This window comes from Blastocystis sp. subtype 4 (genome assembly GCF_000743755.1).
Source record: "Blastocystis sp. subtype 4 strain WR1 chromosome Unknown seqid_0138, whole genome shotgun sequence".
Classification (NCBI taxonomy): Eukaryota; class Bigyra; order Opalinata; family Blastocystidae; genus Blastocystis; species Blastocystis sp. subtype 4.
This window is the reverse complement of record NW_014569409.1, coordinates 1-27,732: the sequence shown is the minus strand read 5'-3', so window position 1 is coordinate 27,732 and position 27,732 is coordinate 1. Positions and strand designations below refer to the sequence as shown.

Here is a 27,732-nt window from a genome sequence, read left to right as displayed (position 1 = left end):
GTGTATGCAAACCCGTCACTGGATTAAAGACTGTTCTCTTCTAACTCAAACGCAATTGTTCTTTACCTTCATATTTGTTTACACAATACCAATAATAGAAGATAGTTCAGAATATTAATTAATTGAGATTGATTTGATAGATATAGACATATGAATTAATTGAGATTAATTGAATTACTCCTTACTAATTAGATTGAATTGTTAGAGAATGCTAATCATTTCACTGGAATTGTTTCTTGTATCCTTTTGATCGATTTCAATTCAATTCAATTAACTCTTGTTCTAGTTATCGGTAATACCAATTCTCTTTATTATTGATGAATTATCTAGGCTTCGTATATTCTTAACAGTTGAGGTGAATGAGAGTATTGTAATATGGTTGCATTTGTTGTATAATAAGTGCCATATAAACACATTCTAGAATGATTGCTGTAGTACTGCCATGATCAATGACAGAAACATAATTTGAATTAGTTTTGTTCACATCTATCAAATAGGATCTTTTACACACTACCAAATCAATAGTAATGTGAAATGAAGCAATAATCAACTCTACCCCATATCTTGAATAATAGGATCATCCTTAAGGAGCCATATTGTCAATAATGATCCCAATTTTTTCTGGTTTCTATTCCAAATAATACTGCTGTTGTGTAGTTGTATTCTGGTCTTTCCAACCTTTATTAAGCGGAAAACAACTTACATCTAATTCTATTGACTATTCAATAATCGCTGCTTACCACAAGTGATCACACAATCTTATCACAGTAATGAGGTAACAAACGAATAGTGTATCGTTATATGCAGTACCAACAAAGTATTTGTGAGAAAAGTACCAAAGAATGCTACAGAGGATATAATCAAAGTATTATTTGCACAAATGAATACTATCCTCTAGAGTGCCTTTTCGGAGTTTGGAGAGGTTGATGAAGTACGTATTCCTTGTGATCAATATACATTGAAACCACGCGGATTTGTCTATGTCACATTCTATTCAAGTGGCTCTGCCGAAGCTGCGTTGCGAAAAGGATCTTGTAAGGTAATGGGTGAGTATTTTTTACTTCGAATTATGAGTAGGAACCGATGTTGAAATATCTGAGGTTAAACGAATGTCGAATACGGTTACAAATGCCAAGAGATTGTATATTCGAGGCATTCCGTGTGATAGTAACGAGGAAGAACTTATGAAATACTTTGAATCATTTGGAAAGGTTGTAACCCACATTTTCCCTCGAGATAAGAACAATGGTAGTCTTCGCAACTTTTGTTTTATTGCCTATGAATCGGAGAGTCTTGTATAGCTTAAATAGACTCATTATACGTAGACTGATAAGCTCCTTGAGGAAGGAATCATGCATTATAAGGGTAATATTGATTTCAGTGTGGTTCCTGCTAAACGCCGAGATGAACTTTGTAGTAGCAGTTTGTTTTTGTTATTGTAGATCCTGACAGTTACAAACCCGAATTGAAACCTGAGAAGCCTTTGATTGATATGTCTGGAGGTGAATATGATCCTACTGTACTTCCAGCAGGATCATCAGATTATCCACCACCTGAATACTCTTCATATGGGGATTATGGTTATCCTTCATCTGATCCCTATTATAACTATGGTGGATATCCTCCTGGACAGTATCCTCCAGATGGATATTCGTATTATCCCCGCGATCAGGCTGATGGTCATCAAGATCCTTACGCTCCTTACTCCAATACTGCCTATGTGGCTCCCTCAGCAGTTCCTGAAACTGCTGGAAGTAAGGACAGTGCTTATCCTCCTACAGATTCAAGTTCTGCCTACCCACCCTATAATTCAGCTCAGGTAGATTCAGCTGCCACCTATCCTAATTCTCAACAGCCATATCAGGCTTCTGATCCAAATGCAGCTTCTTATCAGCCGTCTGATCCGAATGCGGCTCCTTATCAACCCACAGACCCTACTACAGCTCCATATCAACAACCAGATCCGAACTCTGTTCCATATCAACCAGCGGATGCTACTACTTCCTATCAATCAACAGACCCTAATGCCACTCCCTATCAACCTCCTAACACCAACACGACTCCCTATCAACCAGCTGATCCCAATGCCGTTCCGTATCAGCCTACTGACCCTAATGCTGCTCCCTATCAGCCGTCAGATCCCAATGCAGCTCCTTATCAGCCTCCTAATCTGAATTCCGCTCCATATCAACCTACAGATCCCAATGCTGCTCCTTATCAGCCCCCTGCCATGAACCGTTCTCCTTACCCTCCTTCAGATCCGTACAAACGAACTCCAGCATCTCCTTATCAGCCTTCCTCTGCGGACACTTACCAGCCCCCATATCGTGGAAATCCTCCTCCATACCCATCAAATCAGCCTTATCCCCAGGAACCCTATCCATATTACCCACCATATGATCCAAATGCTCCCTATTATCCTCCTCCTCCCAATGACTCCTATTACCCTCCATCTGGACCACGATCTTCCTATCCTCCTTCAAATGTGTCATCATCACAACCTCACGGGAACTGGGACAGAAGAGATACTCCTTCTTCAAGTAGTAACTGGGATCGTCATGATTCTCATCGCAATCGAGATCATCATGAAAGTAGCTCACGATCTCGTTATGATAGTCGTCACGAGTCGCGTCGCGAGGTCCGTGGTCCCAGAGAAGGGTATCACTGTTTCTAGGATTTCATGTGTAGAGAGGATGAAAACCGAATCTTTGTGAGTGGCTTGGATCCTCGTGTTAGTGAGCAGATCATTCGAGATCACTTTTCTCCCTTTGGACGTGTTTTAGGAGTAAAACTCCCAGTGAATCATGAAACAGGTCGCCAACGTGATCTTGCCTTGATTACAATGGATTCTGCTGAGAGTGTGGATCGAGCACTTGCAAATGCATCTCGTACGATCATGGGAAAACAAGTGAAAGAGATTTGCGTTTGAACTCGTGCAGAGAGTGATGTATAGAGAGCAATGACACATCCTAAGGCTTCGAGAGCTCCTGTTGACAGTCGAAGTAGACCTAGACCTTATTAAATGGATGTGTTTGTTCACAAATAATAGACTAAACGACTATTCTTGACCCATACTTTTCGAAATCTTCTCCAATAGGTTCGGGATTTGATACTTCATCAGGGGTTGACCTCGTCTCGTTCTCTGCTGCATTTTCTGAGCCGTCTTCTTCCTTTTCTCTAAGTTCTTTTTTAGATCTTGTTCTTTCTTTTCTCGTTCCTTTTGTCTCTCTTCCATCTCTCTCTTATGTTCTACTTATGATGACGAAACCAAAGTCAAACCTTCTGCAAGTTGGCGTGAATGGAAGAATGGATCTGGTTTCTGTGACTTTTTCCCTTTCTTCTCTAATCCTTAATGGCATCTCCCAATTCCTACTTCGTCCAGTCTTTTCATTATTATCTATCTCTTCTTTAGGACTGGGAGTATCATTTAGCAAAAGTTCTAAAACTCATCTACGACCTAGAACCCCTACCATCGTTTTCTTGAGTTTGTTTGTCCTTTTCATCAGAATCGATTATTCCAGCCTAATGGTGATAAAACAACGCAGTTTACTACCTCTTTGTAGAGTTGTTCCTTTTGATGACGATACTTGCTAATGATATTCGAATTCTTGTTGTATCTTTGCCTTCTTTTATTTTCTACAAGTCATCCTTATTTGATTCAACAACGGTAACGACGGAGGGAGATACTGTTTGGATCAACCCTCTTTTTTATTCCAGCAGGTCTTTCTTCCATAATCTTTAGAATGTCACAAAAGAAATCAAGACCAAGAGTGATTATGAACAAACAAAAAATCGATTTCGGATAGGTAGGATATGCCCTTCAGTTGTGAAGAGTTCTTTCTTTAAATCTACCAGACGGTTCGACGAAAATAGGAGGTATAAGTATTTCAACGTTTCTGCACTAAAGTAACTCTCTGTTTGATCTTGAATATGACCATTTCCTTGTACATCCGAATACATACCATAACCCGTATTTGTTCGGCAATGCTCTTCAATGGCATTATAGAATTCCCATCCCCAGACTCTAAACATTGTTTATCACAAAATCACATACTGCGCAATAGGATCACCTGTGGCTTCTTTCATATAGTAATAAGACTCGATAATCTCAGGTCGTAATGAATAATGTTTTGTCCTAAAGGGAATAATCATGGCCACTCTATCACTGATGGAACAACTCTCAGGTGGAAGACCCGAGGTCGTGAGGTTGACCATCATATGACAAGTGAATATCACACATCTCGCAGTATGCAAATTCCGCTGTGAATTCAGTGTTTTTTCTTGCATTTCACCATAGAACAACATACCAGGAGCAAAGCATGTTAATGTCTCCATAGTTGAGAAGAAACGCTTCCTACTTAACTGACCAAAGTAACTCAATCCACTGTATTTGGAACGATGAAAAAGCAAATGATGTGCTCCATCCACTGCACTGTCATATCTTTTCTTCAGTTCACTTTCTTGCTTTCCTCCCTGCACCCATGCCTTGAGAAGATATTCATAATAGGAATCAGAACAACCTCCTATGCTATAGTACTGACCACTTGGCTTCAAGGAAATACGTTCATACTGGGGTGAAGGTACTAAGATAAGTAATTGTTAGGATATAGTTTGAGGTAGTAAACCATGGTTATCGGGAACAGACCACAATGAAGAGTAAATGTTTCCAGCAGCTTCGGCATAACGGGGATCACCCGTTGCTGCACTCAGCTCACGCAGTTCCACAGACAAGGTTCCAAATTCAGCTAACATAGTTCGGCCATATTGACTTGATCCCTTTCGGGTCTGTAGATTGATATGTGTCTAGATGATCAAGAAACAACACAAGTACGTGAGGGAGAGCATGCTCCGAATCAAAAGCACCCATTACAACGTTTCCAGCCTCTACCGCCTTCTCTAGGAGTCGTGGATCTTGACTCAGATAATAAGCAGACAATAACCCTCCCAGAACACGAATAGAGAACTCAAAGACCGATACTGACGTATCCGAATCGAACTGAACTTGTTCCAGATAATCAACAGCCTCCTTGAACTCATCTCGCATGTCCATCAACCAAAGAGTATCCAGACTATCAATCAGGGTCAAAGATATATTGCCCCAGTTGTTTCGACCTTTCTCAGATAAAGGCTGCAATTCATCTGCTCCGAAAGCAACACGCTGATATGCCTTCCAGAAGTGTTTCATACTCTCTCGAACCCTAGCAGCTCTCTCATCATTCAACTGCTTCCATTGTTGCTGCAGATGAGAAGGAACGACGGAGGCGTAATTCCCTTCAATCAGATTGGAATATGGTGTGCTTTGGAGATACAGCTCCAAATCCTCCACTGTTTCTATACTATCCTTCTCGACAGCATGCTTTGTCGATCGATGTACCTCCTCAATAGTGTAAGAATCCTGTCTTGAATTGGAAGGAGACGAATAAACGGGTTGAAATACATCGATTGGTTCCTGCTTTACTTCCATCTCCAATGGATGCTCGCTCTGAGTCAAGAGTCGCACATGAGACATAGTCACTAGGGCCAAGGAACCACTACTGGCGGCCATCACCGTCTGAAGCTGGTTTTCACCTCCAAAGAAGGAACGAATCTGTGTGACATCACGGGGGAGAATAGCTCGTATCTGAGAATCTACAACAGGAGAAACCACACTGGTATAGAATAGAATGGAACTCAGACAACCAGTCACAACATCTTTCTGTCCTCCACTTCCACCAATGAAGACTCTATTGTCACTAGACTCTGACCGAGTCACTGAGAAGGCAACAACATCAACACCATTAATGCTAACACGGAATAGAGTTGCATTGGTAGGATCCACTTCCGAGGAAAAGACCACTTGTGTCCATGTCCCAAGAATGGGAACAGATTTTCCATAAAGGACCTTCATTTTCCCGTCAGCATCGTAATATGATAGTTCGATGTCTCTAACATTCACTTAAGAAAAGCATTCCTACTGATTCTCAGGAGATGTTTCAATAACAGCCAGCCTATATCCTCGATTGCTAGACAGATCCCTGTTATCTAAGAGTACATGACGATATCCAATCTCCTTGGACTTGAGATTGACCTTGATAGAAATCTATATATCATATTTACTAAATGGAATTACGGTAAAAGTGGGAGAATCAAAAGGAATGGTCAAATTAATGCACTCCTTTCTTGTTAAGCTATAGCAGTCTCTATATATAATCCAGTTACTTCAATAAAACAAGAGTTGATTTCTATTGACAACCGATTCGCCTGATTTTTCTTTTCTTATATTATCGTTGTTCTCATTCCTACATACATAATTAGAAAAGAGTATTTCCATACCCAGAAACGACACCTTTCAAAGATGACGAATTGCTCGGCGATAGAGTTCTAATTTTCATTAATGATTGATATATACTACAGAAGAGACAGTAGAATGAATAGAGTCAGAGAATGGGTCATGCAATAAACAAATATGAAGGTTATATCATTAGGGTTACAATTCTATTATCACTCCCTGGCGTTACTGTAAACATTGAATTGCCAGACTTCTCTGTATCCACAAGCGCATCTTCACTTTGACTCTCTCGAACACTCTTCATACGTTCCATCATTTCTTCAAAGGAACTGAGTGGATTATTTCGAAGAAATCCAGATCCCACTAAAACATCTTCAGCTCCTGCTTCATTCCGATAACCAGTATCACTTGGTCCTTCAGAATCGCTATCACGCGTACTATTTCGGAACGAAAGTTCACTGCTGTTGCTAATACTACTTAGACGGTGTAGCAACCGAGGCACTCCATCTTGCGAATTCGTTTCTTCCAACTCCTCTGGTGTGTAAGGACGACGTAACTGCTCAGCGTAATCTGAAGGAACAGCAGACGATAGAAGGAGAGGAGAACGAAGAATGAACTGAATAACTGCTTCTTTATGGAACAGAGCCAACTTCCCATCACTCCATTCCTCATTCAGAGGCCCAATTTCCTCTTCCATCGAGGGTGTTTCAGGCCACTGATGCTGTAATCGATACCGCTGGATCTATTCATCATCCTTTTCCCCCAGTACTACTGATCGCACATACTCCTTAAGATCTTCAGAACGAACACGCTCAGCGATGGTTATCAAAACCTTCAGCTCCATAGCGAAAATATATGTAAGAGGAGAAGAAGGCCGATGGATCTTCCACCCTTCTTTCACAATCTCTGTATCATCAACAGGAATCACCTCAGGTGATGTCTCAGACACTCCCACAATATCGATTGTCTCCTCTGTCGGAATGTCCTGAGGAAGAGGCGTGCTGTCTACTGATCAATCGCACTCATCATATGAACCGTTCTCTGTTGGTGTCAAGAGAATCTCTCCAGCAGTATCACTGGGAGATACATGAGGCTGATTAGATCGGCGCTCCTCCTCTTCTTCCTCCTCTCCTTCGGACTGTACAGTATCCAGAGGTAATACCATCAAATACATAGATTTAGGGGATTGTGGTGCTGTTGGAGTTGCAAGTTTTGAGAACAGAGAGGAGGAGGAAGTGATAGCTGAGGCTGAATCCAAATAATGCAACAGCTCCTCTATTGAGCCTGTTACTTCACTCTTCTGGATTGCTACAGTCTGAGCATAAAAGAGAGCAGGAAGAATCAAAGGAAGGACATTCTGTGTATCTCCCTGGAGTAATGAAATGATAAGTTGTTCTAAAATAGAATAGTGATCTGGTGTATTGGTATCGAAAAAGAGAGATTGAAGGATACTTGCCATCAAAGTTGATTCACTTGATGACTGAATTCGATATGATGACTATTCATCATTCATTTGATCATTCTTTACTGTTTCTGTTGGAGATGAATGAAGAAGTCGTTCAAGCATTCGAATCCAGATAAGTCGTTTCTACTTCTTATTCAAATGCATCAATCGTACCTTAGGATCTGTACATACGATTCCTGATACTATTAACTGAAGAAGATCATAAGGAAGAGAGGTTGAAGCAGGGAGATACTTCAATCCTACTAAAGATAAACCAAGCTGGAGAAGTGACAAATGGAATTCGGGATCCTATGTATCATCTTCAATATGAATCTTTACGATATCATCTTGCAAGAACAAAACATTCTCCAGAACATCGAAAAACTCACGACCACTGGAAACACTACGTACCAGAATCAACAAACAGTGTTGGCATGCCAAACACAAGCGGAGAATTGCTCCCTGCATGCACGCTGCTTCAGTCTCTGAAGAATTAGATTCATCCACCTCCGTAAGTTGGATTTCCTCTGGTTTCATGAACTGATCAGGATCAATCGCCTCAATTAGAGAGACAGATACCGTTTCTGGAAGGGGATCTACTACGGAATGCTTCTTCGCTAGTGAGAGAGCGAAACATAAGAGGGCTGATAGCACGTCCACCACTTGCTGAACATGCAAGAGAGAGAAGGAACGCATATCCTGAAGAAGACTCTCCACACACTAGAATAATAATATCGTTCCATTCCTACTGCCAAGACATTGGAGGCAACAAGAAGTCGATGTGGATTCAAGGCTAGATTAACCATTTCAATCTCCTTCTTCTGACTACTCGTTGACTGAATGTCCTCCTCGATGCTCATACTCACGTCACTCACTTCAGCAATCATGGGTAGCAAGTCAGCTACATGGGTTATCACATGGAGATAGGTAGGTTTGGAGTAGGCCTCTTTACTCTTGCTCCCTGAGAATGCTTTCAACACAGTATGTGTAAATGAGACAGGATACCAATTGTAACTGTCAAGAGCTTGAAAGAGAGGAGTTAATAATGAAGTAGATGTAATAACATTTACAAAGGGATAAATACTAGCAAGAGACCGCATTCTACACTCAAGCAGGATGATCATTCCTACGCACTATTCTTCACATTAAGTAACAGTTGCTTCTCCTCTTCTCTATCAGTGACATCATAACAAGATAGAATACCCTTCATAGTGTCCTTCATGAATCATATCCACCAACACAGGCACCACTTGTGGAAGAAAGGTGGTAATCAATGCAGCTGGACAAATCAGAACTAGCTGATATATCACATTCACAACTGTGTAGTGAAGCTGTAGTGTCTGAATTGGAGTCTCCAAGACCTCTCGACAATCATTCAGAATGTAACGAAGCAAGTCAAAGTACTTGCTATTACCGGAATCGTCATTTTGATCTTTGAACTGACATACTTTTATTAACTAACAGTAAAGAAGAGTCTGTATTCGTACTAAACGCATTGCACTCATTCGAAGATGTGGATTCTCTTCACGGAACAGTGTAACTAGCTAGTGCCTCAATAGAAAGGAACAAAGAGATACAACATTGAAAACACTTGTCTCAAAACGATATAAATTGTCATGGCACATATCCACAAGAGTGATAAATGCAGATACACTAACAGAAACATATCTAAATAACAGTTTCCTAATACAACATACCCAACCTTTTCCTTTCGTAAATCTCTATAGATGTTCTTTTCAAGATTTCTAGATCTTAATCCCACTTTACAGTCACTACTTTGAGATGGGTAAGAACAACTTCTCGTTTCGAAGAGCTAATTTCGCTAATTCATCGGCGTTTTGGGCTTCCAGATCCTCTTCATATCCAGATGCCTCAGGGGGATAAAGGTTCTTCACACACTTCTTGTACGGCGATAAACGCAAACATTTACAACCTAATAAGGCGGCACATTTATCCATCGCACACTCTCGTTCTTAGATTGTGATCAACACGATGCAACCGAATTATCACGGGAATCACACTATAATGCCAAGTTTTAGTGTTCTCCACGATGGCTGATGCAGCATCCATTCTGAATCCAAACAACCCTCTTCTAGATTCGGAGGAAGAAGATGACGATTTCGAGCCAGGTAACTCAAATAATTCTGCTAAGACTGATATCCAGAGGTTCCCGTGACAAATGATGGTCTTTTTGTCACCACACGGAGTGGAAAGGGAGGAACATTCGACATTGCAGATGCACTAGAAGATGGGGATCCAGTTTTGAAGCGGAAAGTTGCATCAATCTTTGAAGATATGCTGCGAGAAGATGAAAAGGACAATGAGATCCTGCGAAAGAAACCCAAAGTGCAGAATGTTTATTGCGGCAGCTTTTTGTGATATCTAGGGGTTTAAAGATCTTATGACAACCGATAGTGACAGTATAACATATTTCAAACGGTTTGCCGAAGAATCCTCCCAACACGAGAAATCAAGTGATGAAATACAAAAGTCTATTCAGGAAGCAATCCAATATGTGAAGGACCTGAACTCCAATAAAGAGACAACCCATGTTGTGAAGTTTGCTGGTCAAAAGATAGAGTATGTTGTATATATGATGATGATGACTTCAGGATAAAGGGAAGCAAGGAGAGTTCGCAATCTCTGGATACTCTTGTTCACTCGTTGGAAGCAAAGAAAACAATTAGTACAATTGATAAATCGTCCTATGATTGGGACAAATTCAAAGATAAGGAAGGCATCAAAGAGGAAGTGGAGAAAGCCAAGAAGAATGGGTTTGATCTGTAAATGGTACTCATTCGTAGATATCTCGACAAACAAGAATTCCTGTCTCGCGTGGATCTACGACAATTTGAGAAAGAGCGTGCTCAGAGAGAACGAGAACGCATCCAAAGAGATAATGAACGTCGGCAAAATAAACGATATTGTGTTTGTTGCAAACAGATAATCAAGAGCGATCTTCAGGAAGAGTATCACTATAATAGTCTTTGATTTTCTGATCTTCGTCATTCAGTACATGACTCAGAATGGACTGTAAGTCTTGCACTACAATGAACAACCTCCCTTATTCTTACATGTCAGACTGTTGTGTAACATTATTGCTGGCTCACAAGGAGGTTCGTCTGAACAATTCTCCACATTCTTCTATTCATTACATGTTCATGCCATCCCCACAATGATACAACCAGGAGAGAAGGATAATTCCACTCGGAATCGACGAGGATCCGTGATTTCATAAGCTTCATTCTCGAACATACGTAGCAGAATATGACTCAGATAATCATATTCACTAATCTCCTCCAAAGCCTTCAGTCCTTCCTCCGTGACTGCTCTCTGTCCTGAAGATGAAGTGCCATAACGAAGAACATTCAGAATCCCATGAATATGCGATTCAGATGTGAAGTACATTCGAGTATACACAGTTTTATCATATTCCATTCCCTCCTCCAAATAACGACGATCAGCTTTATAGAAAGAAACCTCTTGTAAGTGATTAGACATTTCAATGAATTTGCTTGTTGGACCGAATGCGCTAATTCGGAGATCCTTCCAATGATAACCCCCTCATCCTCTTACCACATCTATCTTTATTAACAAATTCTTAACAATGTTTCGACCAATCAACATCTTCTCCCATGTAAACATTCCATACTCCTGAGGAACAATCACGTCTGCTAGAATCTTGGATTGGTTGAACAGACGCATCTTTGCATCTAATGGAATAGTACTGTTGTGAATACAGTCAAATTTAATGCAATCATACAATGTTGGAATCTATCCATCAAGTACCCACCACAGAGTCACCTTGCTTAAATCGAACTGATCTGTATGAGGATCGTAGAAGTCCTTCTGGAGTTTCAACCATCGACCCAGCATCAGATTCATTGTCTCCTCTTCATATCCCGTAGCTGCCTGACCCTCACATGTCTTCAAATAAGTGACCAATGACGCTGTCAGACGCTTGATATCCTCATAACTACTCATTCAATCCATCTTTTAACCCTACATATCGGTAAGGAATTGATAAGAGTTCTTCACTTGACTCAATGCAGCCATGATTGAAACGTCTCCTGTGGGACAGAGCTAAAATTCAGTTTCTCCTTTCCCTTTTATTACTCTCTTCTTCCGTTCCTCCGTCATATCTCCAGGCTCCATCAATGTGGAATACAGACGTACTTTCGTATTCTTCAACATTTCCATTGCTTTGCTCGTATTGTCAAGCATATAATCCGCTTGACGATGACAATGAACCATGCTCACCATGATTGGAGTCAAATGCTCAGATTCTACATCTAAACATCCCTTTGCAAATGCTGCTGCCGTAGTCCGAACACGTCCTTCTTCAGAAGAATAGATCTTCATATCATGACGATAAGTGTTATGAAGACGAAGGAAGAATGCATCGCCTACTCTCATAATTCATTTCAAAAATACCTCCATATACATGACGACGAAACGTCTCTCCCAGAGCAATAGCTTGCTTTCTTCCAGCTTGAGTAAGTACTCCTCCCCATTTCACAATGAAAAGTGCCTTTGTGATCTCTATCAATCAATTCTATATTTGAATTGTACTGTAGTCTTTATCACGAGCTGTAAGATCATCTGCCGAGGAGTGAATCCCATTACTCTGCAATACAGGCAGACTGCTGTCTCGTTTATCCTGCTTCTCAATCGTCTACTCGTTAGCTCAAATCAACATTTGCTACCTTCTCAACCCCACGACGTAATTCAAATGGAGAGGCTGGAATTGCAGGAGTATGTGAAATAGCAACCGAGGGAGTCTGCTGACTTGACGTTACAGAAGAAGCACTCGACTGGAATGAGATAGATGGAACCGAGGATCCAATAGACATCCTCAGTGGAGAGAACGACCCACTAGAACGGATCTCATCCGCATCAAAGGAGCTATCAATTTGATTTTCCAATATATGACATGTTGGTACTGATCCATTACCATCACTTCCTCCTTCACTTGTAGAGACAGTATCCACACGTGGTACTTCCTCCCATGACAATGGACGAATCTGAATCTTTCGATTAAAACCGCGGAACTGACCTCCTTGTTGTAATACAGCAACAAGCTGTAACAGTTTTGTCTTTAACACTCTGTTCGCATCCTGATCTGCTTCATCGTCTCCGTCCGTTTCAACCTCCAGAGGGACAGCTTTCATCTCGTGAATCTGATCCGTTACAACTGACACGATATGACTCAGCTGTGAAGCCTCCTTCACCTTCAATTCTTTACGAGGATTCTTCATAATCCCTTCCAACTTACGTAGCAGACTATCCGACATTACCTTGAATTTCAGTTTCTGTTTGGGGGTTCTGTATTTCATTCTTCCATCGTATAGGTACCGATCACCGTGACGACACACACAGATCACAGCTCGTAGTGTCTCACCCTTGACCTCATCGTGAGGAGTCTTCGATCGTTCATCCTCCAACTGCTGTTTCTCTCGACTTGACATCTCCAGTTCTTCTGTATCCACTTTCTATTTTTTAGTCTGCCTCTCCGTTCATACTCGAAGGATCTCAGGACATAAATTCTTGTAAACAGTGAGAGTGATTAGATGAGCAGCATCATCCCAGAACTTGGTGTTTTTCTTCACAAAACTTACACCATTCACATCACAAATATACGAAGTACCTCTGTCTCGCAATAAGTCAAATCCACAAATCGTTTGTTTGAACAGTGTTGCAATCTTCCTACATATTTGTTTCTCATCATAAGTCAGGAGAATCGGATAACGAACTTCCTTGCCATTTTCATCACGATCTACCTTCCCATCTACTGTTGGAGACTTGCGAGCTTCTGCATGAACATACGATATTCCCACTGTGTAGACTTTCACATCCGTTCCTTCGGTCTGAAGGAAGCGCTCATAGAGGTAACTGTTATCAGTTCGAATATGAGTGATTTCCGGGTAATATTGGCTAGATTGATTGCTACTCTTGCGAAACAGTTCTTTCATTCCTCCACCATCTGCTCGAGAATAATAGATACGGACATTGTGATCGTCCGCATCGATTGGTTTCTCCACAAACGGTTTTTCCAATTTGATTCCATTTAATATAATGTACTCTTCATGTTCCTCAAAGTCTCCCTTCACTTTGCCTTGTTCATCTCTTTCCACAATTAAGTAGTCAGGAACTTTAATTCCCTTCAAATCATTTTAGGTATACAAATCATACATTCTCCTTCAGAATTCGATGAATCACACATCTATCGAAAAACAGTTTCTGTGTCTCTAAGTCATTTAGTGAATAAGGTTTCCTGAGATTCACATATTCAATTGCCTTATCGAGTGGAAAACCTTGTGTAAAACAAATCCAAAGAACGTACCGTCAGAATGCCATCCCATCAAGACATCAACAATTGGCCAATTCTCAATCGGGTCATTCAAGATCATCTCCTCCGGGAAAATCACGATTTCAAAGTAAGCCTCTATTCTCTCAATTAAAACCTTCATTGGTGATGCTTCTACCTATTTCTTATGCTCATTCCAATGCTACTTACCTTCTTTCGCATAGCACAGATACCAAATCGGTATTTCTTTGGAGCAACAGGGAGAGACTTATCCATTGGATCCGATGAACAGTAGAATTCTCTCTGAGGACTACAGATAAGATTCTTGCTCTGATTGAAATCAAGGGAAAAACTGGAAACAGAAGATTCACTTTGTTATTCGTCATTCCGAATGACACAAATATGGAGTAATCATCTATTTGAATCAATAATGGCGAGTTTAGTAGGCAAAGAGATTAATGGATGGAAAGTCCAGGATGTAATGAAGTGTACACCCACTCAGACCATTCTGAAAGGCATGTGAGTTTGTTTTGTATGAATCCTAGTATGCTCGATTGTAAATGAAGATGACAAGTACTGTATGACAATAAAATACAAAGATTTGGATAATCCGGACTATGAAGAAGGATCGAAACAAATCGTATCCACTCCTATTAATGTTGATGTTAAACCAACATTTACGTACTATGATAATCATTGTATTCCTTTCATCGTTGTTGTGAGTCTTTCTAGGCTTTCCTATTGTTCCTCTAGAGAATATGGAGGGTACGTATGAGGGTCATGAATACTTTGTTTATGAACGGATTTCGAAGCCCTTGAATGAAATTGTTCGAAGCAATTCCATGAATGTAACAAAGGACGATCTGGTTAACGTTGCAATTCAAATTCTTGGAATTCTGCGTCATTTGTTCGCAAAGAAGAAGATCCTGAAGAATCTGCACGTAAATGACTTTTCTCTTCGACGCACAACGAAGGGATATCGAGTTGTTCTGATGAATCAAGACTTCTTCGAAAAGTGAGTCTGTCCATGTGAATTTATTGTAGCCAGTCCTTTGATATCGATGATACGACCTTTACATCGGTATCCGTAATGCATGGAAACTGTGAGGATTCTTCTAATAGTTTTATTGATAGTACCAACCATAAGTGACAACATCATCTCTGCAGTGTACATCATACTGTATTTGATTAACTGTATGAATATGGTCTGTGTTACATGAGTAGCTTCGTTGCCTTGGATGAATGAGTCAGTGGATAACACCTTAAGCCAGAAGATGGATGAGAACTTGATTCTCTCGTTATGTGGAGACGATTGGAGTGAGAATAGGCTGCATATCTGATAAGTAGAAGTGTTCCTGGATATGCTCCGACGTTTCAACCTAGGTTTTACTCAGATGAATCTGTTGAATGAGTATACAGCTGCGTTGCGTAGTATGACCAAGGAGAAGAATATTACCTTTGGTGTAAGTGAAATGCAGAGGAATGAAAGATAGACTACGTTGAGTAAGAAGGCAAAGCAGAGTGTGTGAGACTGGTTCATGTGATGTGTAGAGAAGGTCCCTGAGAGAATTCGTGTGGAGCCTGTTGCCCCGGAGGTTCATGAATATGTAAGTCCCCCCGAACCACAACCAGAAATTCAGCATGAGCCTGCTACGCCAGAAGCTGATACAGTTGAACATAAACAGGCTGTGGAACCCCTTCAAATCCAGCCAGAGAATGAACTTGAGAACGGTGTAGAACCTGCCCAACAACCTGAAATGAATGTGGAATCCATTCCACAACCTGAGAGTGGTATAGAGCCTGAACAGCAACCTGAAATGAATGTGGAATCCATTCCACAACCTGAGAGTGGCATAGAGCCTGAACAGCAACTGGAAAGTAATATGGAACCTCTTCCACAACCTGAAATGAATATGGAAACCGCACAACCACAGGAGAACTGCATAGATTCTACACAACCTGAACAAACCATAGTTGCCACATCAGATCCACCGAAACCCAGATCTTCAGTTTCGTTCGAATCATTTAATTCTCTGTTCCTTTCTGTTCCGTTTATTCACACATATGACCAATAGAAACGATCATTAAAAAGGGATCATGAAAGTGACCAAGAATTTGCAGGAAAGAAGTTGTGTGTACACACAATTGAAACAAAATCGATGTTCGTTTGTTTACCTCGTCTCATGTCTAGTGCAAGTGAAGTTCACGGTTATCTTACATCGGCAACATTCACAAATCTGCTTCTTGCTTCTGGAGTCTTTTTATGTGAAGCTATGGGATTGTAAGTGTCTCTAATTGTTTGTTTGTCAGAATGGAATTCCCGTGGTTTTTTAATTGATGGATCACAATTCCATCGGTCATTATTTTATTATCAATTTTGTAGTAATGATTGATAACTCACAGAATGCAGAGAAAGATGTTGTTGCAACTATCTCCATCGATACAGCCAGCATAGAACAGGAAACGAAGCCAAAAGAGATGATGTCTCCACGAACCATCGAAAGAATGAGGCGTGCTGATTTTTTAGGTAATGGACCTCTTGTTAAAACAATTTGGAAGATGACATATCCCGATTTCATCGCCAAGATTGTGAGTTCACTTTATAGTTTGATTGATTCAGTGTTTATCGGACAGTACGCTGGATCTACTGTTGAAGAAAAGAAGAATTCTCTCGCAGGCGTATCACTTGCGTCACCCATTGAGATGTGTATCATCGTCGCTTTATCTTTGATTTTCGCTCAAGGAGGTGGTCCTCTGTATGGTCGATATCTTGGAAAGAAAGATATCAAGACATCGCGACGAATTGTTGGAAATACCTTTACAATGGATATACTTCTAGGTATTGTCGCTGCAATTGTTCTACCGTTACTTGCTCGTCCTTTGCTCATACTACTGGGTGCATCTGATGAGGCAGGTACAATGACTCCTGCTCTCAATTACATAAAACCTCTTATGTATGGTGACATTCTATACAACTTCTGTTATGCTACGAATAATTTGATGCGTGGAGAAGGTGCTGCTATCTATTCTTGTTTCATCATGACCATCTCTGCAGGCACAAACATTGTCTTTGATATTCTATTTCTCAAATATGTCAGGTTAGGTACATCAGGTGCTGCTTTAGCAACTTGCATTGGGTATACAGTGGCATCTACTTTTGGTCTGTGGTTATTCCTTTCTAAGAGAGCGGCTGTTGTGCTAAAATGGTCGGATATGAAGCCAGACTGGAAATTAATTGGTGAGATTGTCAATACTGGTCTCTCTGGTATGGTTATTGGTCTGTCAAATGGGATTCTGTCCATTGTAGCAAACCAACTTGTCCTTGCCTACACACCGTATGATAAGGATGATCCTTTAACCACAGCAGCCATTGCTGCCTCTGGATCCATCTCAAGAATGCAGTATTTCTGTTTCATTCCTATAAATTCCATTGCTCACGGAGTTATCGCTCTTCTGGCTTTCTGTAGAGGAGGAGGTCTATACAAACGATTTGTCAATGCAATGAAATGCTGTTTTGTTGGTCAGTTGATCATCTGTGTACTCCTCACCATTGTCTGTGAAGTATTTGCTCCACAAATTGCCACAATGTTTAACTCGGATGAAGAGTTTATTGCTATCTTCTCCAAGGCCTTACGATATATGGCAGCACTTCTGTGTTTATCTCCTTTCTCTTGTTCTCTCTATCCTGGCCTTCAAGCTGTAGGTAGAGGATTCGGATCTGCTGTTGTTCTCATGTGCCGTTCTTGCATCTTCATTGTGATCACTCAGTTCATCATGTGTTATTTCCGTAAGGATTATTGGGGAGTGTTCATGGCTTATCCAATTGCTGATGCTTGCAGTGCTATTTTTGCCACTATCTATTTCTTCTGCGTCAAGAAGGACTTGTATGGAGAGGAAATATCAGTTAAGAAGTTAACTGTTTGTAACAAATACAATATTCCAAACCAGGAGGAGGACTGGCATCATCTTCTTCACCAGGAACAGGAGGCATTTCAGTCTGTCCAGATTCTTGGTTAGCAGGTACTGACTGACCAGATTGAGGAGCTCCAGGATACATTCCATAATAAGGATTCATTCCTGGTTGTGACATCATTTGCATCTCCATGTATTTCTGCATTGATTCAAAATCCATTGTCGAATTGAAAAGAGATCCCATCGTTCCCACACCTGGCACAAATGAGTTCGAGTTGTTTTTCGAAAAATCATCATCATGAAAGTCACGAAGACCAGCTGTTGTACCAATCACACGATTGATCTCCGCTTTCGCCTTCTCAATCTGATCTGAATTTCCAGTAATGTTTACACCTCGCAGAACAGCATTTGGATCTTTAGGATCCGCTCGTTCAACTTGTACGATCGCACCTGAATTCCGCTGAATATCATGAATCACAGCTCCCTTGGTACCAATGACAAAACTCACCTTATCACTAGGAATCATTACACGAACAGATTGAGCTCCTTCAGGTAGCGTAGCCAACATACCCTAATATCTCAACCCCTCCTTTCATACTCACATCAGCTATCAGTAACACTTGACGCTTGGCCTCACGTACGTTATCAGGAGGACCTGTGATGACAATATTTCGCAAATCAGGATGCTCGGGATCACCTTCTCGTGCCACTTGGATTGTTGTGCCTGTACGCTTCTGTAACTCTTGAATTGTTGCCCCTCGGGTACCCACTACCAACCCCACTCGATCTCGAGGAACAGGAACCATTTCAAACCCATCTCGAGATGTTTGCATCGATCGAATGATATCAGCATTGCCAGTCTGTACCATTGTCTCAATCACTTCTTTTGCTTTCGTCACCATTTCCTCTCGTCCACGAATCGTCACATCTCGTAACATACTTCCACTACTGGCTTCATTGTCTTTCTCCACACGCACATTTACACCATAAACTTCTTGTATCTTCTTCACATGTTCTGCTCCACGTCCCATGATCATTGGTACCATTGGCAAAGGGACTTGGATAACCTCTGTTTTCATTTCTGCAAAATCTGATTGATTCATTAAACCTCCCATCGCTGCTACCATTGTCGTTGCTTCTTGTGGAACCACCTATCAATCATTCTCCTATCTCTTTCCCACAGTATTCTGCTGAGCCAAACGACGAGCTAAATCAGGTTTGTTAAGAACATCACTAATCATCTCTTCAGCTGCCACTAAGGCATCTTGAGATCCTGCAGAGATCATTACATGAAGTAATTCGTCCATTTCAGTCACAATAGTCTACGAATCAGCACATTGACAATCAAATACAGCAGTACCTCCGACAGAGAGTGTCGTATGTGTCTCTGTCTCAATGGTCATACGATATGGACCATTAAAAATAGCTGCATAGTCGATATCGGGATACTGTTGTGGGAAGTACATTTTCTTTGTCAAAACAGAATTACTGAAACGGGAACTGCGTTGCTTTGGTGGAGGAGGAGCTACTGTTTATAAACTCAAAGTAAACCAAACCCGCTTTTGAAATCTTCATGGCTGCTTCCATAGCCGCTTTTACTGCAGCACTCATATCTACGCCTCCAGAACTTGGTTGATTTGGAGTCGGGTTCATGCCTGATGGTTCGCTGCCATTTCGACTAACCTCTTCATCTCGAGTGCGATCACGACTGCGATCACGGTATCGATCGTGGTGATGTCGACTTTTATCACGGTCACGGTTTCTATCCCGATCTCTATCTCTATGACGATCTCGGTCGTGGTGTCTCTCTACAATGAATAAGCAATCCGACAATGTAGCATTTCTATAGTTCATTCTCGCTATAAACATTGTACACCTGAATCTCTTCCGTTCATGATAGACGGTAGTTTTCTTGAATTTCAGCGGAGCTATAATTAGAAAACAAATTTATATACCCTACAATTCGAGATTTTGAACTTCATGCGAACTGCCAGAAACAGCTCCTATTTTGTTTGTTCATTCAAAACAGAGAATATCTTTTAAATATCGATATCAGGTACATCAAATTCATCATCGTCATCCGAAAAGGCAAATCCATCACTATCTTGAGGTGTGGTTGTTATTGTAGTTGTCTGCATTTCCATAGATCGCTTCCGCTCTGACTCTGCATAATCCTGACTCATTTTTCGCAGTTTTGATATCTCTTCATCCACTTTTCTTTTCTTTGTCTCTGGATCGCCAGTGACGACAGGGATTGTAGTCACTTCAGGTTCAGTTGGATTGGTGGACACTGCTATTGGTATTGAAGGAGACGTAGTTGGTAATGAAGGAGGAACTGTAGTGGGTACAGAGGGAGATATTGTAGTCGGTATTGATTGGGATTCTGTGATGGATACGGCTGGTGTAACTATGGTCTCCACTTTCTCTGTTGGTTCTACCACAGGAGGCTCTGTTCGCTTCAACGACTTACTTGGAGAAGCCACCTCCTCCACACTCCGAACAAACGGATTCACAGTGTTCATTGCCTGTGTAACCATCCATGGATCTGGAGTTCCTTTCACTTCTTCTTCCTCATCCTTTTCCTCTTCCATTGACTCTTGCTCATTGACTCGAATCATCGTAGTATCTTCATCTCATTACATATTCTCACTCTTACTTTCCATGGTTCGATAAATCATTTGTGCTGGGGCATGATATAATAGACCCAATGTACTCATCAATTGACGCTGCTCCACCGATATCTTCTCTGTCTGCTCACACATCACCACTGCTTGATTGATAACAGGCATTAACGAGACCAGAGGAGACATTTGACCTGAAGGCAGACATGTCTATATCACATACCATCCTATTTAGTACAGTACACGCAATATTGGCGGCTTGAAGTACAGCTGCTCGGAGTTGAGGAGACGTGGTAACAGGGAGATGTGTACGATGTAGGGGAGATGGATGAATGAGATGCGATAAGGCAATGAAGAGTTCCAGATCAATTTCCAAACGAGTATTCAAATCTAACCAACGTCCGTTCTGAAGAATTGCACTCACACACTATCGAATCATGTCTTTGTTGCTCACTTACCTTCACAACACTCTCATACACATCATTCACTCGTATATGACGAGCCCATACAAACTGCTCCACAGTCCGTACTTCTTCCTCTTGTCCAAGTTGCATTACGGGGACTCTACGTCGATTTTTCTTTCCTCCTTTCTTTCCTCCTTGTCCAGGAGTGATCTTCACATCATCTTGAGCCTTGTTCATGCAACGAAGGATCTGGATCAGAATTCCAATGACTTCATTCATTAAAGGAATCACAGATGGTCCTCCTACTTCAATGAGACGTCTAAAGATTATGAAGAGATGACAAGACGACTGAATAACTCCTAGAGCAGCGATCGAGATAGAGATATCTGCTTCTTTGTAACATCGAATGAAGAAAAGTCGGAGACATCGAGTCAATGATTGAATGACGATCAGAATGGAACTTTGCAATCGTGTGATCAGTAGAGTGAGTGTCTATCTGATAGCGAGATCCAAGTCCTACTTCACACACCATTGGATACAATAACTGATATACAATCCACTGCTCTCGAGGACTCAACGCCATACTAACTGTAGCAGCCTCTTCTTTGCGACGAGCGGGAGGCACATAGGCTTCAAGAAGACTCTGGAGAGTAGTTATCACAGCAAGTAAAGGAAAGGAGACTACACTAGGAGGATAGCGAAGCAAATCTTGAAGCAAGAGAAGAAGTGTTGTGAATCGAGCATGAGCAATGAAGGGAGTAATTCGTCCAAATGATGTCATTGGAGGTAATGCCAGACGAGGTAATGCATCAAGAATAGGATCCTGGGTACCTGTGATTTCAGCAAGTGTATAAGTGATGGAATGAAGAGTGAGGGATAGAGTCTTCTTCCATCCTTCCTCTGTTTTCTCGCACTACACATTGTCCAAAGATTGTTTCCAGTACTCGAGTCAAAGCTGAAAAGAGCATCGCTGCTTGTTGACGCACCGAAGGATCCATATTGTCGAGGAGTGGGTACTGAAATGAAGAACAATCCTAATTCTTACAATTACAGGTTCGATGTTAGCAACGATTGGCTTAATCGAAGTTTGAAGAGACCTAATCAGAGCAATGAGCGATGATAAAAGGACAGGCAACAAAGAAACCTAGATCAAATTGCCACATTCAACAATTACCATTTCTTCCTTTCGAATTACATCCAAATGAAAATAAACGTATTCCTTGAATTTGGGAAGGGTTTCTCGGACGAACTGGTTAGTCAGAGCACTGAGATTACCAAATATGTACTTCATTAAGAGAATTGCTAGAAGTAAGACAAAATTCTAATGCATACCCGTATTTTTGGCTCCATAATCAGGACAAAACAAGATAACCGCTTTTGAGAACTCCAAGATACGCATAACATTCCCCTCAAGTAGGGAAAATTGTACTGAACGAGTAACAGAGTCAACAAAACGAATCGAGTAGAGAATAGTTTCTTCCCCCTTCTGCTCTGCCATTGAAATCGCTAAATTAATCAGTTTCTGGATGCTTGATGTCTCATCTTTTGACTCATAAGGACCTCCATGATTTGCAATGAAACTCACCAACGAATCGATCGAAAAGGATCCTAATCCATATGTATTGAAGAGAAAACTAACAGACTCGCTTGACATTTCTGATTTGATGAGAAAACGTCGTCTGATGGGATCTCCGAAATATATTCAATTTCTGGAATTGCAAAATTCATGAGACAGATGATTCGTTACAACGAATCCTTTTATCTATTCTCAGCATTCATTTAAGAAGATTTATAAATGTGGACTGGTATCTTTTATCTTATAGTTATTATTATCTTAATCCTTATCGTAGAAATGTGATAGGAATATGATCAATGTAGTATTGGTTCATATGCAAGTGTTGTATCGTGGTTGAACAAGGAACAGCTGTTGTTATTGAGCGATTTGGTAGATTCCTTAAGAAGGTTTGTGTTTGTCCATTTTCTTATTGGTAGTGTGAGGCTGGATTCTATCCAATGATCCCATTTGTTGACAGACCTAGACCTGTTATCTGGAGAACCTATGTAAGATTGAGGAGAGGAGTTGAGTCCATAGGAGGAAACATCACGTGGAACTTCTTCATACAAAGAGACATACACTCCTCGTATGAATCTTCGTCAAACTATCTTCGATCTTCCTCTCCAGTCGATCATCACTCGAGACAATGTTGAGATCACTGTTCATCCCATGATGGTGATTCAGATTACAGATCCGGTGCGTGTTGCTTATGAGGTGGTTGTCGGGAGTGGGGTTCATTCTTAGACATACGATTTGATTGAAGCTGTTGAAAGACTCGTTCAAACTTCACTGCGTAGCGTGATTGGTGATATGGGTCTGGATGACACACTTGCCTCGCGTGAGGAGATTGAGAAACTGGTGTCAAATAAGGTGTGTAAGGTGTGTCAGGACTGGGGTCTGACCATTTCGGGTGTGGATCTCTTGGAGATTGATCCTACGGATACCATTCAGGCTGCTATGCATGAACAGATTCGGGCTGAACGTTATCGTCGTACCCAAAAGGTAACAGCTGAAGGTTATGCTGAACAAGTTCGTCTGGAAGGTGAGTATTTGGGGAAAGAATGATGCATAGCTGAAGGAGCATGTCAGGCACAGAAGGCAATTGCCACAGGAGAGAGTGAGAGTATGAAGTTGATCGCAAAGGGAAGCAGTGATGCCCGTTTGATCATTGCAGAGAAGACAATGGAATCGTTGCGTGTAGTAAGCAAGGCAATGGAAGGTATTTGTGCGGATCCTACTCAGTATTTGATTGGACTACAATATATCAAGATGCTGACTTCCCTTGCATCAAAGGGAACAGATGTTGAAGTATATATGCCATTACAAACAGATATTGGAGCTGCAACAAGTCGAATGTGATGTGTTTGTTGAACAAACTCAGCGCAACATAGATAGAAAGGCAACTAAGTTCTACAGCAAACAACTACTTTCTTCATGTATTGATTGGGTTCGGTTGAGCACACATGATCTTGTGATCGCTCCTCCAACTCCTTTTCCAACTCACGGATTCGACATTCACATGCCTCCTTATCAGCTTGGAGTTCTTCACATCGTACTACTAGTTCTGATACAGTGAATACTGATGATTGAGTAGTAGCATCATTGGTCTCCTTCTGAAGATAGTCACTGCAAATAGTCATGATACTACTGACATCAGCAGTATATGGATAGAATGAATCACTATCATCACTATCCAATGATTCTGATGGTGTTATTGATTTCAGAGTCATTCCTGTTGATGTAAATACTATCATTCATTCCATCTCTCTCTCTTACAGAAAGAAGAATCAACATATCGTTGAATCAATCCAATATCTGAATCATTATGCTCCAGTAATGTGGAGAACAGCATACTCAACTTCCCTGCCTCTGATTTGATCACATTCAGTAGTTCTTGTGTTGATAGTTGCCGATTCACAACTGGTGTATTTTTGATTTGCTTGGCCGAATTCACAAATCGTAAGGTTGATAAGGTTTCAATCAAATTCACATTAGCAGGACTAATTGTAGCAATGATATAGGTACGTGTGTTACCACCAAATGAATCGGATAACAAGTGAGTCAATTTGGAATCACGATAGGGAATGTGAGATTTCTTTTGACATAAACTGGAAATCACGTTACCAAGACCACTAAGTGACTTATTGATGTACTGGGCTTCTCGGAGGGTCATTCCCTCTGCTCCAGTACGATTCACTTGTTCCGATCCTGCAAGGTCAACCAATGTGAGTTTACTCGTTTTGGAGGCTCCTGTTGCTACATCTGTCTGGTTTACTTCAACAATCAAAATGGAGTGCGATCGACTACTGTCCTAGTATCAACTTCAATATCAATAAATACACTGTTCATTTTGGTTTGTCCAACACGACGATTCTTGGTTCCTGTCAACCACAAGTCATTGAACTCATCCTTACTGGAGATATAACGACTTCTACCTTCCAGAAATGTGCCACGACTTCTAGGATATAGAAAATCTATATTGTTTACTGAGAAAAATGGATCTTGAGATTCGTCCCACTTTCATCCAACAAGTCCCGAATCCGTTCCATATAGATTTCTACATATCGGATCTAAGGTTAATTCGATTCTCTATTCCAACTCCTAACGAAAACTCTGTGGGAATTGATACTAGGCTCATCTCTTTGAATATGTCGTCAATGATTCGAGGGATGACTCCCTCTTGCTGAGAGGGGACATCTGCCCCGATCCCCCCACTCATCGTATACGTTTTCCCAGAACCTGTTTGTCCATACGCAATAATAGTACAGTTGTAGCCCTATAGTAGTACTCATAATCCAAAAGTACTTCGATTATGTGTTTTCCACATTCCTTCACTCTTTCAAAAATGCTCTATCGATTATCCATCCTTCTCTTCCTTCTACTTCCTGAGTGGTCTTTGGAGCAAACACCTGATCAAAGGTAAATCGCTTCTCGTCCTTTCCTTCGGGAAGTACAGTGATTGACTTCCCATCATCATCAAAGATGATTCTATTACACTGGTCATCCTTTTCATTCTTGTTCTAACACATCAATTTCTTTTGACAAACGAAACAGGAGGACGAGCTCGCACAATGATTTGGATGTGCATATCATCAGTGGAAGAAGAATTGGTCATTTGGGACCAATCGATTGCTTCTGCAGAAGTTCCAATTCATGAACAAACATCGTATCTGAAAGAAATCTATTGCAGTAAAATTGCATCTTCTCTCAATTCCTCCTTATCCACCAGTTTCTTCCCCTTCTCATTCAAAGCATCAAACTCTTTCTCACTCTTCTCAGTAATCGGCACTTGTTCCGATTCCGGAATTCGTCCTCCTTCGGGCATTGGAGGTGGAACAAAATAGGGGATCTTTCCCCTCTGCAAGTCGTTAATCAACATTACAGAGGCCTGTCTTGCATCTCCTTCACCTCCCTTCAATAACTTACCATACTTCTTTGCGACCTTATCCAGGAAATCCTCCCAATCCTTCCATTCTCCAATATTGTAGGTTCGTTGTAAGTACTCCGGTTTTACTCGACTTAACACTTCTGGAATCACCATTTCAGGTTCGGACAGTTTCTCTGCACGCACTACTCCCTTAATCACAATATCACTGTCCTTATCATCTGTGGGAGGAACAATACCAGGACAATCGATCAGATAAATGTTACGTAGAAGTGTGATATATTGCCATACTTTCGTCTCTCCAGGAATTGGAGCTACTTTACACACTCGTTTCTTCTTCAGAGTATTTATAACACTGCTTTTGCCAACATTAGGATATCCGATAAAACCAACCGAAATTTGCTGTTTGTCTTTATGGAGCAATGCCAACTGACGTAACAAATCAAACAATGCTGCTTTGCCAAAACAGTGCTGGAAGGAAGCATGATAAGCCAGAGTTGGATATCTACCAATCAGAATAATGTCATGCTTCTTACTCTTCCGATAATAGAGCAACCCAACGTTTTGTACACCATGTTGGAACCAAATCACATTTATTTAGAATGAATACGAGATGTTTATGACGCATATTCTTCTTTAAATACTCTTCAACTTGCTTACTACGCGTTCCCAGAGGATCACGAGCATCCAAAACTTCAATTACCACATCACTACTATCCAGCACTTTGTAAAGTTCGTTGTAAATACGTTTACTTTGACCAGCAGTTAAGAAAACATCCTTCAGTTTTGCTTCTCCTGTTTCTTCGCTTAACGTAGGTTTACGAGCCAACTTTTCTTCATGTGTCTTTTGTTTCTTGTTCACATCATTTACCATATCCATTAAATCCGTATTTGCCAGTTTCACTCTAAAACTCATACTAGACTATCACATCTACCTCTTACGTTGCTTTCCAGGGCCAAAAGTTTCTTGAAAAGACTCGGTTGTCAGTAGATTCATCCGTTCCACTTTGGTTGAATCAGTAATCAGACTCATAGGCAGCGTTTTGGTTCGCAACACAACCGAATACCTTAGAGATAATAGAATTATCAAACAAATACGGGTCATTCACAGTTTTCGCCATTTCCTCTCGAAACGTGTCTAGTTTTTCTGGAGTAATAGTTCTCGTGTTGCCAAACCATTTCCGATTTGGGGCAATTCGAGCAGGACCATCAATAACCACATTTGCCGTTTTGTCCTTACTTCGCAGGAAACCACCAATCACTTTTCCATCCCGGTCATGTTTCGCCTTTCCCTCACGGTACATGTGAATTCGGTTGATGGTCGACCGATCACGCATATTGTTGTTCTTTCGCACTCGATCGGGATTATCGGAGCTCGTACCCTTGTTAATCCCGTGCTTCTTCATGGTCGATAGACTCTAAATGAGATTCTTTATAAACAGACAAAACTCCCATTCAATTCTATATGTTGACATTAATCATTTCAATCATCTTATGTGAGAAACAAAGTCTATGGAAGAAGTCAATACATCTTCAGTTGTTTCTAATTAGTAGTCTCTTCAATGTCCTATCGATTCATAAACCCACTACTTCATTAATAATATCATTGTTGTGTTAATTGAGAGAAAGAGTTTTTACCCCCTAGATCCAATTCCCGGTAATAGAATCCTGAATAATTGACTCTCAATAGATTACCCCACCATATTCCACAAATCGGTCCAATTCTGAGCGTTTATGTTCACCCACAGAATAAGGACAATTACCATGAAGGGACCTTGGGAAAGCATTGCTGCCGGAAGAGAGAAGGGATTCAAGACTCAGAAGCTGGAGAAGCCT

At 41.0% G+C, this 27,732-nt stretch overlaps 12 protein-coding genes across 12 annotated transcripts; 5 read left to right on the top strand and 7 right to left on the bottom strand.

The window, feature by feature from the left end:
* Positions 1 to 801: 801 nt before the first annotated feature.
* On the top strand, positions 802 to 3,022 carry JH06_2801 (chemotaxis protein; the record flags this gene model as incomplete). The annotated part of the gene is given in 7 exon segments (XM_014671753.1): positions 802 to 912; positions 923 to 1,046; positions 1,078 to 1,295; positions 1,326 to 1,413; positions 1,443 to 2,658; positions 2,689 to 2,923; positions 2,954 to 3,022. The coding sequence occupies 7 exon segments, from the start codon at positions 802 to 804 to the stop codon at positions 3,020 to 3,022; spliced, it is 2,061 nt and encodes a 686-aa protein (XP_014527239.1).
* A 752-nt stretch (positions 3,023 to 3,774) lies between these two features.
* JH06_2800 (mannosyl-oligosaccharide-alpha-mannosidase) lies at positions 3,775 to 6,310 on the bottom strand (the record flags this gene model as incomplete). The annotated part of the gene is made up of 7 exons (XM_014671752.1): positions 3,775 to 4,024; positions 4,055 to 4,583; positions 4,626 to 4,803; positions 4,832 to 5,924; positions 5,955 to 6,079; positions 6,110 to 6,179; positions 6,210 to 6,310. 7 exons carry the CDS (start codon positions 6,308 to 6,310, stop codon positions 3,775 to 3,777), a joined length of 2,346 nt encoding a protein of 781 aa, XP_014527238.1.
* A 2,528-nt stretch (positions 6,311 to 8,838) lies between these two features.
* On the bottom strand, positions 8,839 to 9,670 carry JH06_2799 (hypothetical protein; the record flags this gene model as incomplete). The annotated part of the gene is made up of 6 exons (XM_014671751.1): positions 8,839 to 8,884; positions 8,916 to 9,169; positions 9,200 to 9,252; positions 9,304 to 9,380; positions 9,410 to 9,457; positions 9,489 to 9,670. 6 exons carry the CDS (start codon positions 9,668 to 9,670, stop codon positions 8,839 to 8,841), a joined length of 660 nt encoding a protein of 219 aa, XP_014527237.1.
* Positions 9,671 to 9,762: 92 nt separating this feature from the next.
* JH06_2798 (hypothetical protein) lies at positions 9,763 to 10,499 on the top strand (the record flags this gene model as incomplete). The annotated part of the gene is made up of 4 exons (XM_014671750.1): positions 9,763 to 9,841; positions 9,877 to 10,067; positions 10,099 to 10,292; positions 10,325 to 10,499. The coding sequence occupies 4 exons, from the start codon at positions 9,763 to 9,765 to the stop codon at positions 10,497 to 10,499; spliced, it is 639 nt and encodes a 212-aa protein (XP_014527236.1).
* Positions 10,500 to 10,717: 218 nt separating this feature from the next.
* On the bottom strand, positions 10,718 to 14,295 carry JH06_2797 (inositol hexakisphosphate and diphosphoinositol-pentakisphosphate kinase; the record flags this gene model as incomplete). The annotated part of the gene is given in 14 exon segments (XM_014671749.1): positions 10,718 to 10,743; positions 10,787 to 10,856; positions 10,887 to 11,258; positions 11,289 to 11,486; positions 11,502 to 11,688; positions 11,719 to 11,795; positions 11,829 to 12,118; positions 12,147 to 12,254; positions 12,667 to 13,037; positions 13,068 to 13,204; positions 13,235 to 13,873; positions 13,905 to 14,026; positions 14,056 to 14,197; positions 14,230 to 14,295. 14 exon segments carry the CDS (start codon positions 14,293 to 14,295, stop codon positions 10,718 to 10,720), a joined length of 2,805 nt encoding a protein of 934 aa, XP_014527235.1.
* A 186-nt stretch (positions 14,296 to 14,481) lies between these two features.
* JH06_2796 (CK1 protein kinase) lies at positions 14,482 to 16,094 on the top strand (the record flags this gene model as incomplete). The annotated part of the gene is made up of 9 exons (XM_014671748.1): positions 14,482 to 14,542; positions 14,565 to 14,717; positions 14,752 to 15,034; positions 15,064 to 15,122; positions 15,154 to 15,213; positions 15,244 to 15,336; positions 15,367 to 15,482; positions 15,513 to 15,540; positions 15,571 to 16,094. The coding sequence occupies 9 exons, from the start codon at positions 14,482 to 14,484 to the stop codon at positions 16,092 to 16,094; spliced, it is 1,377 nt and encodes a 458-aa protein (XP_014527234.1).
* Positions 16,095 to 16,356: 262 nt separating this feature from the next.
* JH06_2795 (multidrug transporter) lies at positions 16,357 to 17,810 on the top strand (the record flags this gene model as incomplete). Its single annotated transcript, XM_014671747.1, has 2 exons — positions 16,357 to 17,758; positions 17,788 to 17,810. The coding sequence occupies 2 exons, from the start codon at positions 16,357 to 16,359 to the stop codon at positions 17,808 to 17,810; spliced, it is 1,425 nt and encodes a 474-aa protein (XP_014527233.1).
* A 113-nt stretch (positions 17,811 to 17,923) lies between these two features.
* Positions 17,924 to 19,584, bottom strand: JH06_2794 (hypothetical protein; the record flags this gene model as incomplete). The annotated part of the gene is made up of 5 exons (XM_014671746.1): positions 17,924 to 18,502; positions 18,534 to 19,082; positions 19,113 to 19,253; positions 19,284 to 19,456; positions 19,488 to 19,584. 5 exons carry the CDS (start codon positions 19,582 to 19,584, stop codon positions 17,924 to 17,926), a joined length of 1,539 nt encoding a protein of 512 aa, XP_014527232.1.
* Positions 19,585 to 21,275: 1,691 nt separating this feature from the next.
* JH06_2793 (hypothetical protein) lies at positions 21,276 to 22,454 on the bottom strand (the record flags this gene model as incomplete). The annotated part of the gene is given in 5 exon segments (XM_014671745.1): positions 21,276 to 21,854; positions 21,874 to 21,972; positions 22,008 to 22,100; positions 22,131 to 22,258; positions 22,289 to 22,454. 5 exon segments carry the CDS (start codon positions 22,452 to 22,454, stop codon positions 21,276 to 21,278), a joined length of 1,065 nt encoding a protein of 354 aa, XP_014527231.1.
* A 645-nt stretch (positions 22,455 to 23,099) lies between these two features.
* Positions 23,100 to 23,870, top strand: JH06_5664 (hypothetical protein; the record flags this gene model as incomplete). Its single annotated transcript, XM_014671756.1, has 3 exons — positions 23,100 to 23,225; positions 23,256 to 23,553; positions 23,584 to 23,870. The coding sequence occupies 3 exons, from the start codon at positions 23,100 to 23,102 to the stop codon at positions 23,868 to 23,870; spliced, it is 711 nt and encodes a 236-aa protein (XP_014527242.1).
* Positions 23,871 to 23,914: 44 nt separating this feature from the next.
* Positions 23,915 to 25,599, bottom strand: JH06_5052 (kinesin heavy chain; the record flags this gene model as incomplete). The annotated part of the gene is made up of 8 exons (XM_014671754.1): positions 23,915 to 24,258; positions 24,288 to 24,822; positions 24,852 to 24,969; positions 24,999 to 25,081; positions 25,111 to 25,208; positions 25,238 to 25,361; positions 25,394 to 25,531; positions 25,564 to 25,599. 8 exons carry the CDS (start codon positions 25,597 to 25,599, stop codon positions 23,915 to 23,917), a joined length of 1,476 nt encoding a protein of 491 aa, XP_014527240.1.
* A 93-nt stretch (positions 25,600 to 25,692) lies between these two features.
* Positions 25,693 to 27,302, bottom strand: JH06_5053 (nucleolar GTP-binding protein; the record flags this gene model as incomplete). The annotated part of the gene is made up of 4 exons (XM_014671755.1): positions 25,693 to 26,401; positions 26,433 to 26,801; positions 26,832 to 26,963; positions 26,995 to 27,302. 4 exons carry the CDS (start codon positions 27,300 to 27,302, stop codon positions 25,693 to 25,695), a joined length of 1,518 nt encoding a protein of 505 aa, XP_014527241.1.
* Positions 27,303 to 27,732: the final 430 nt, after the last annotated feature.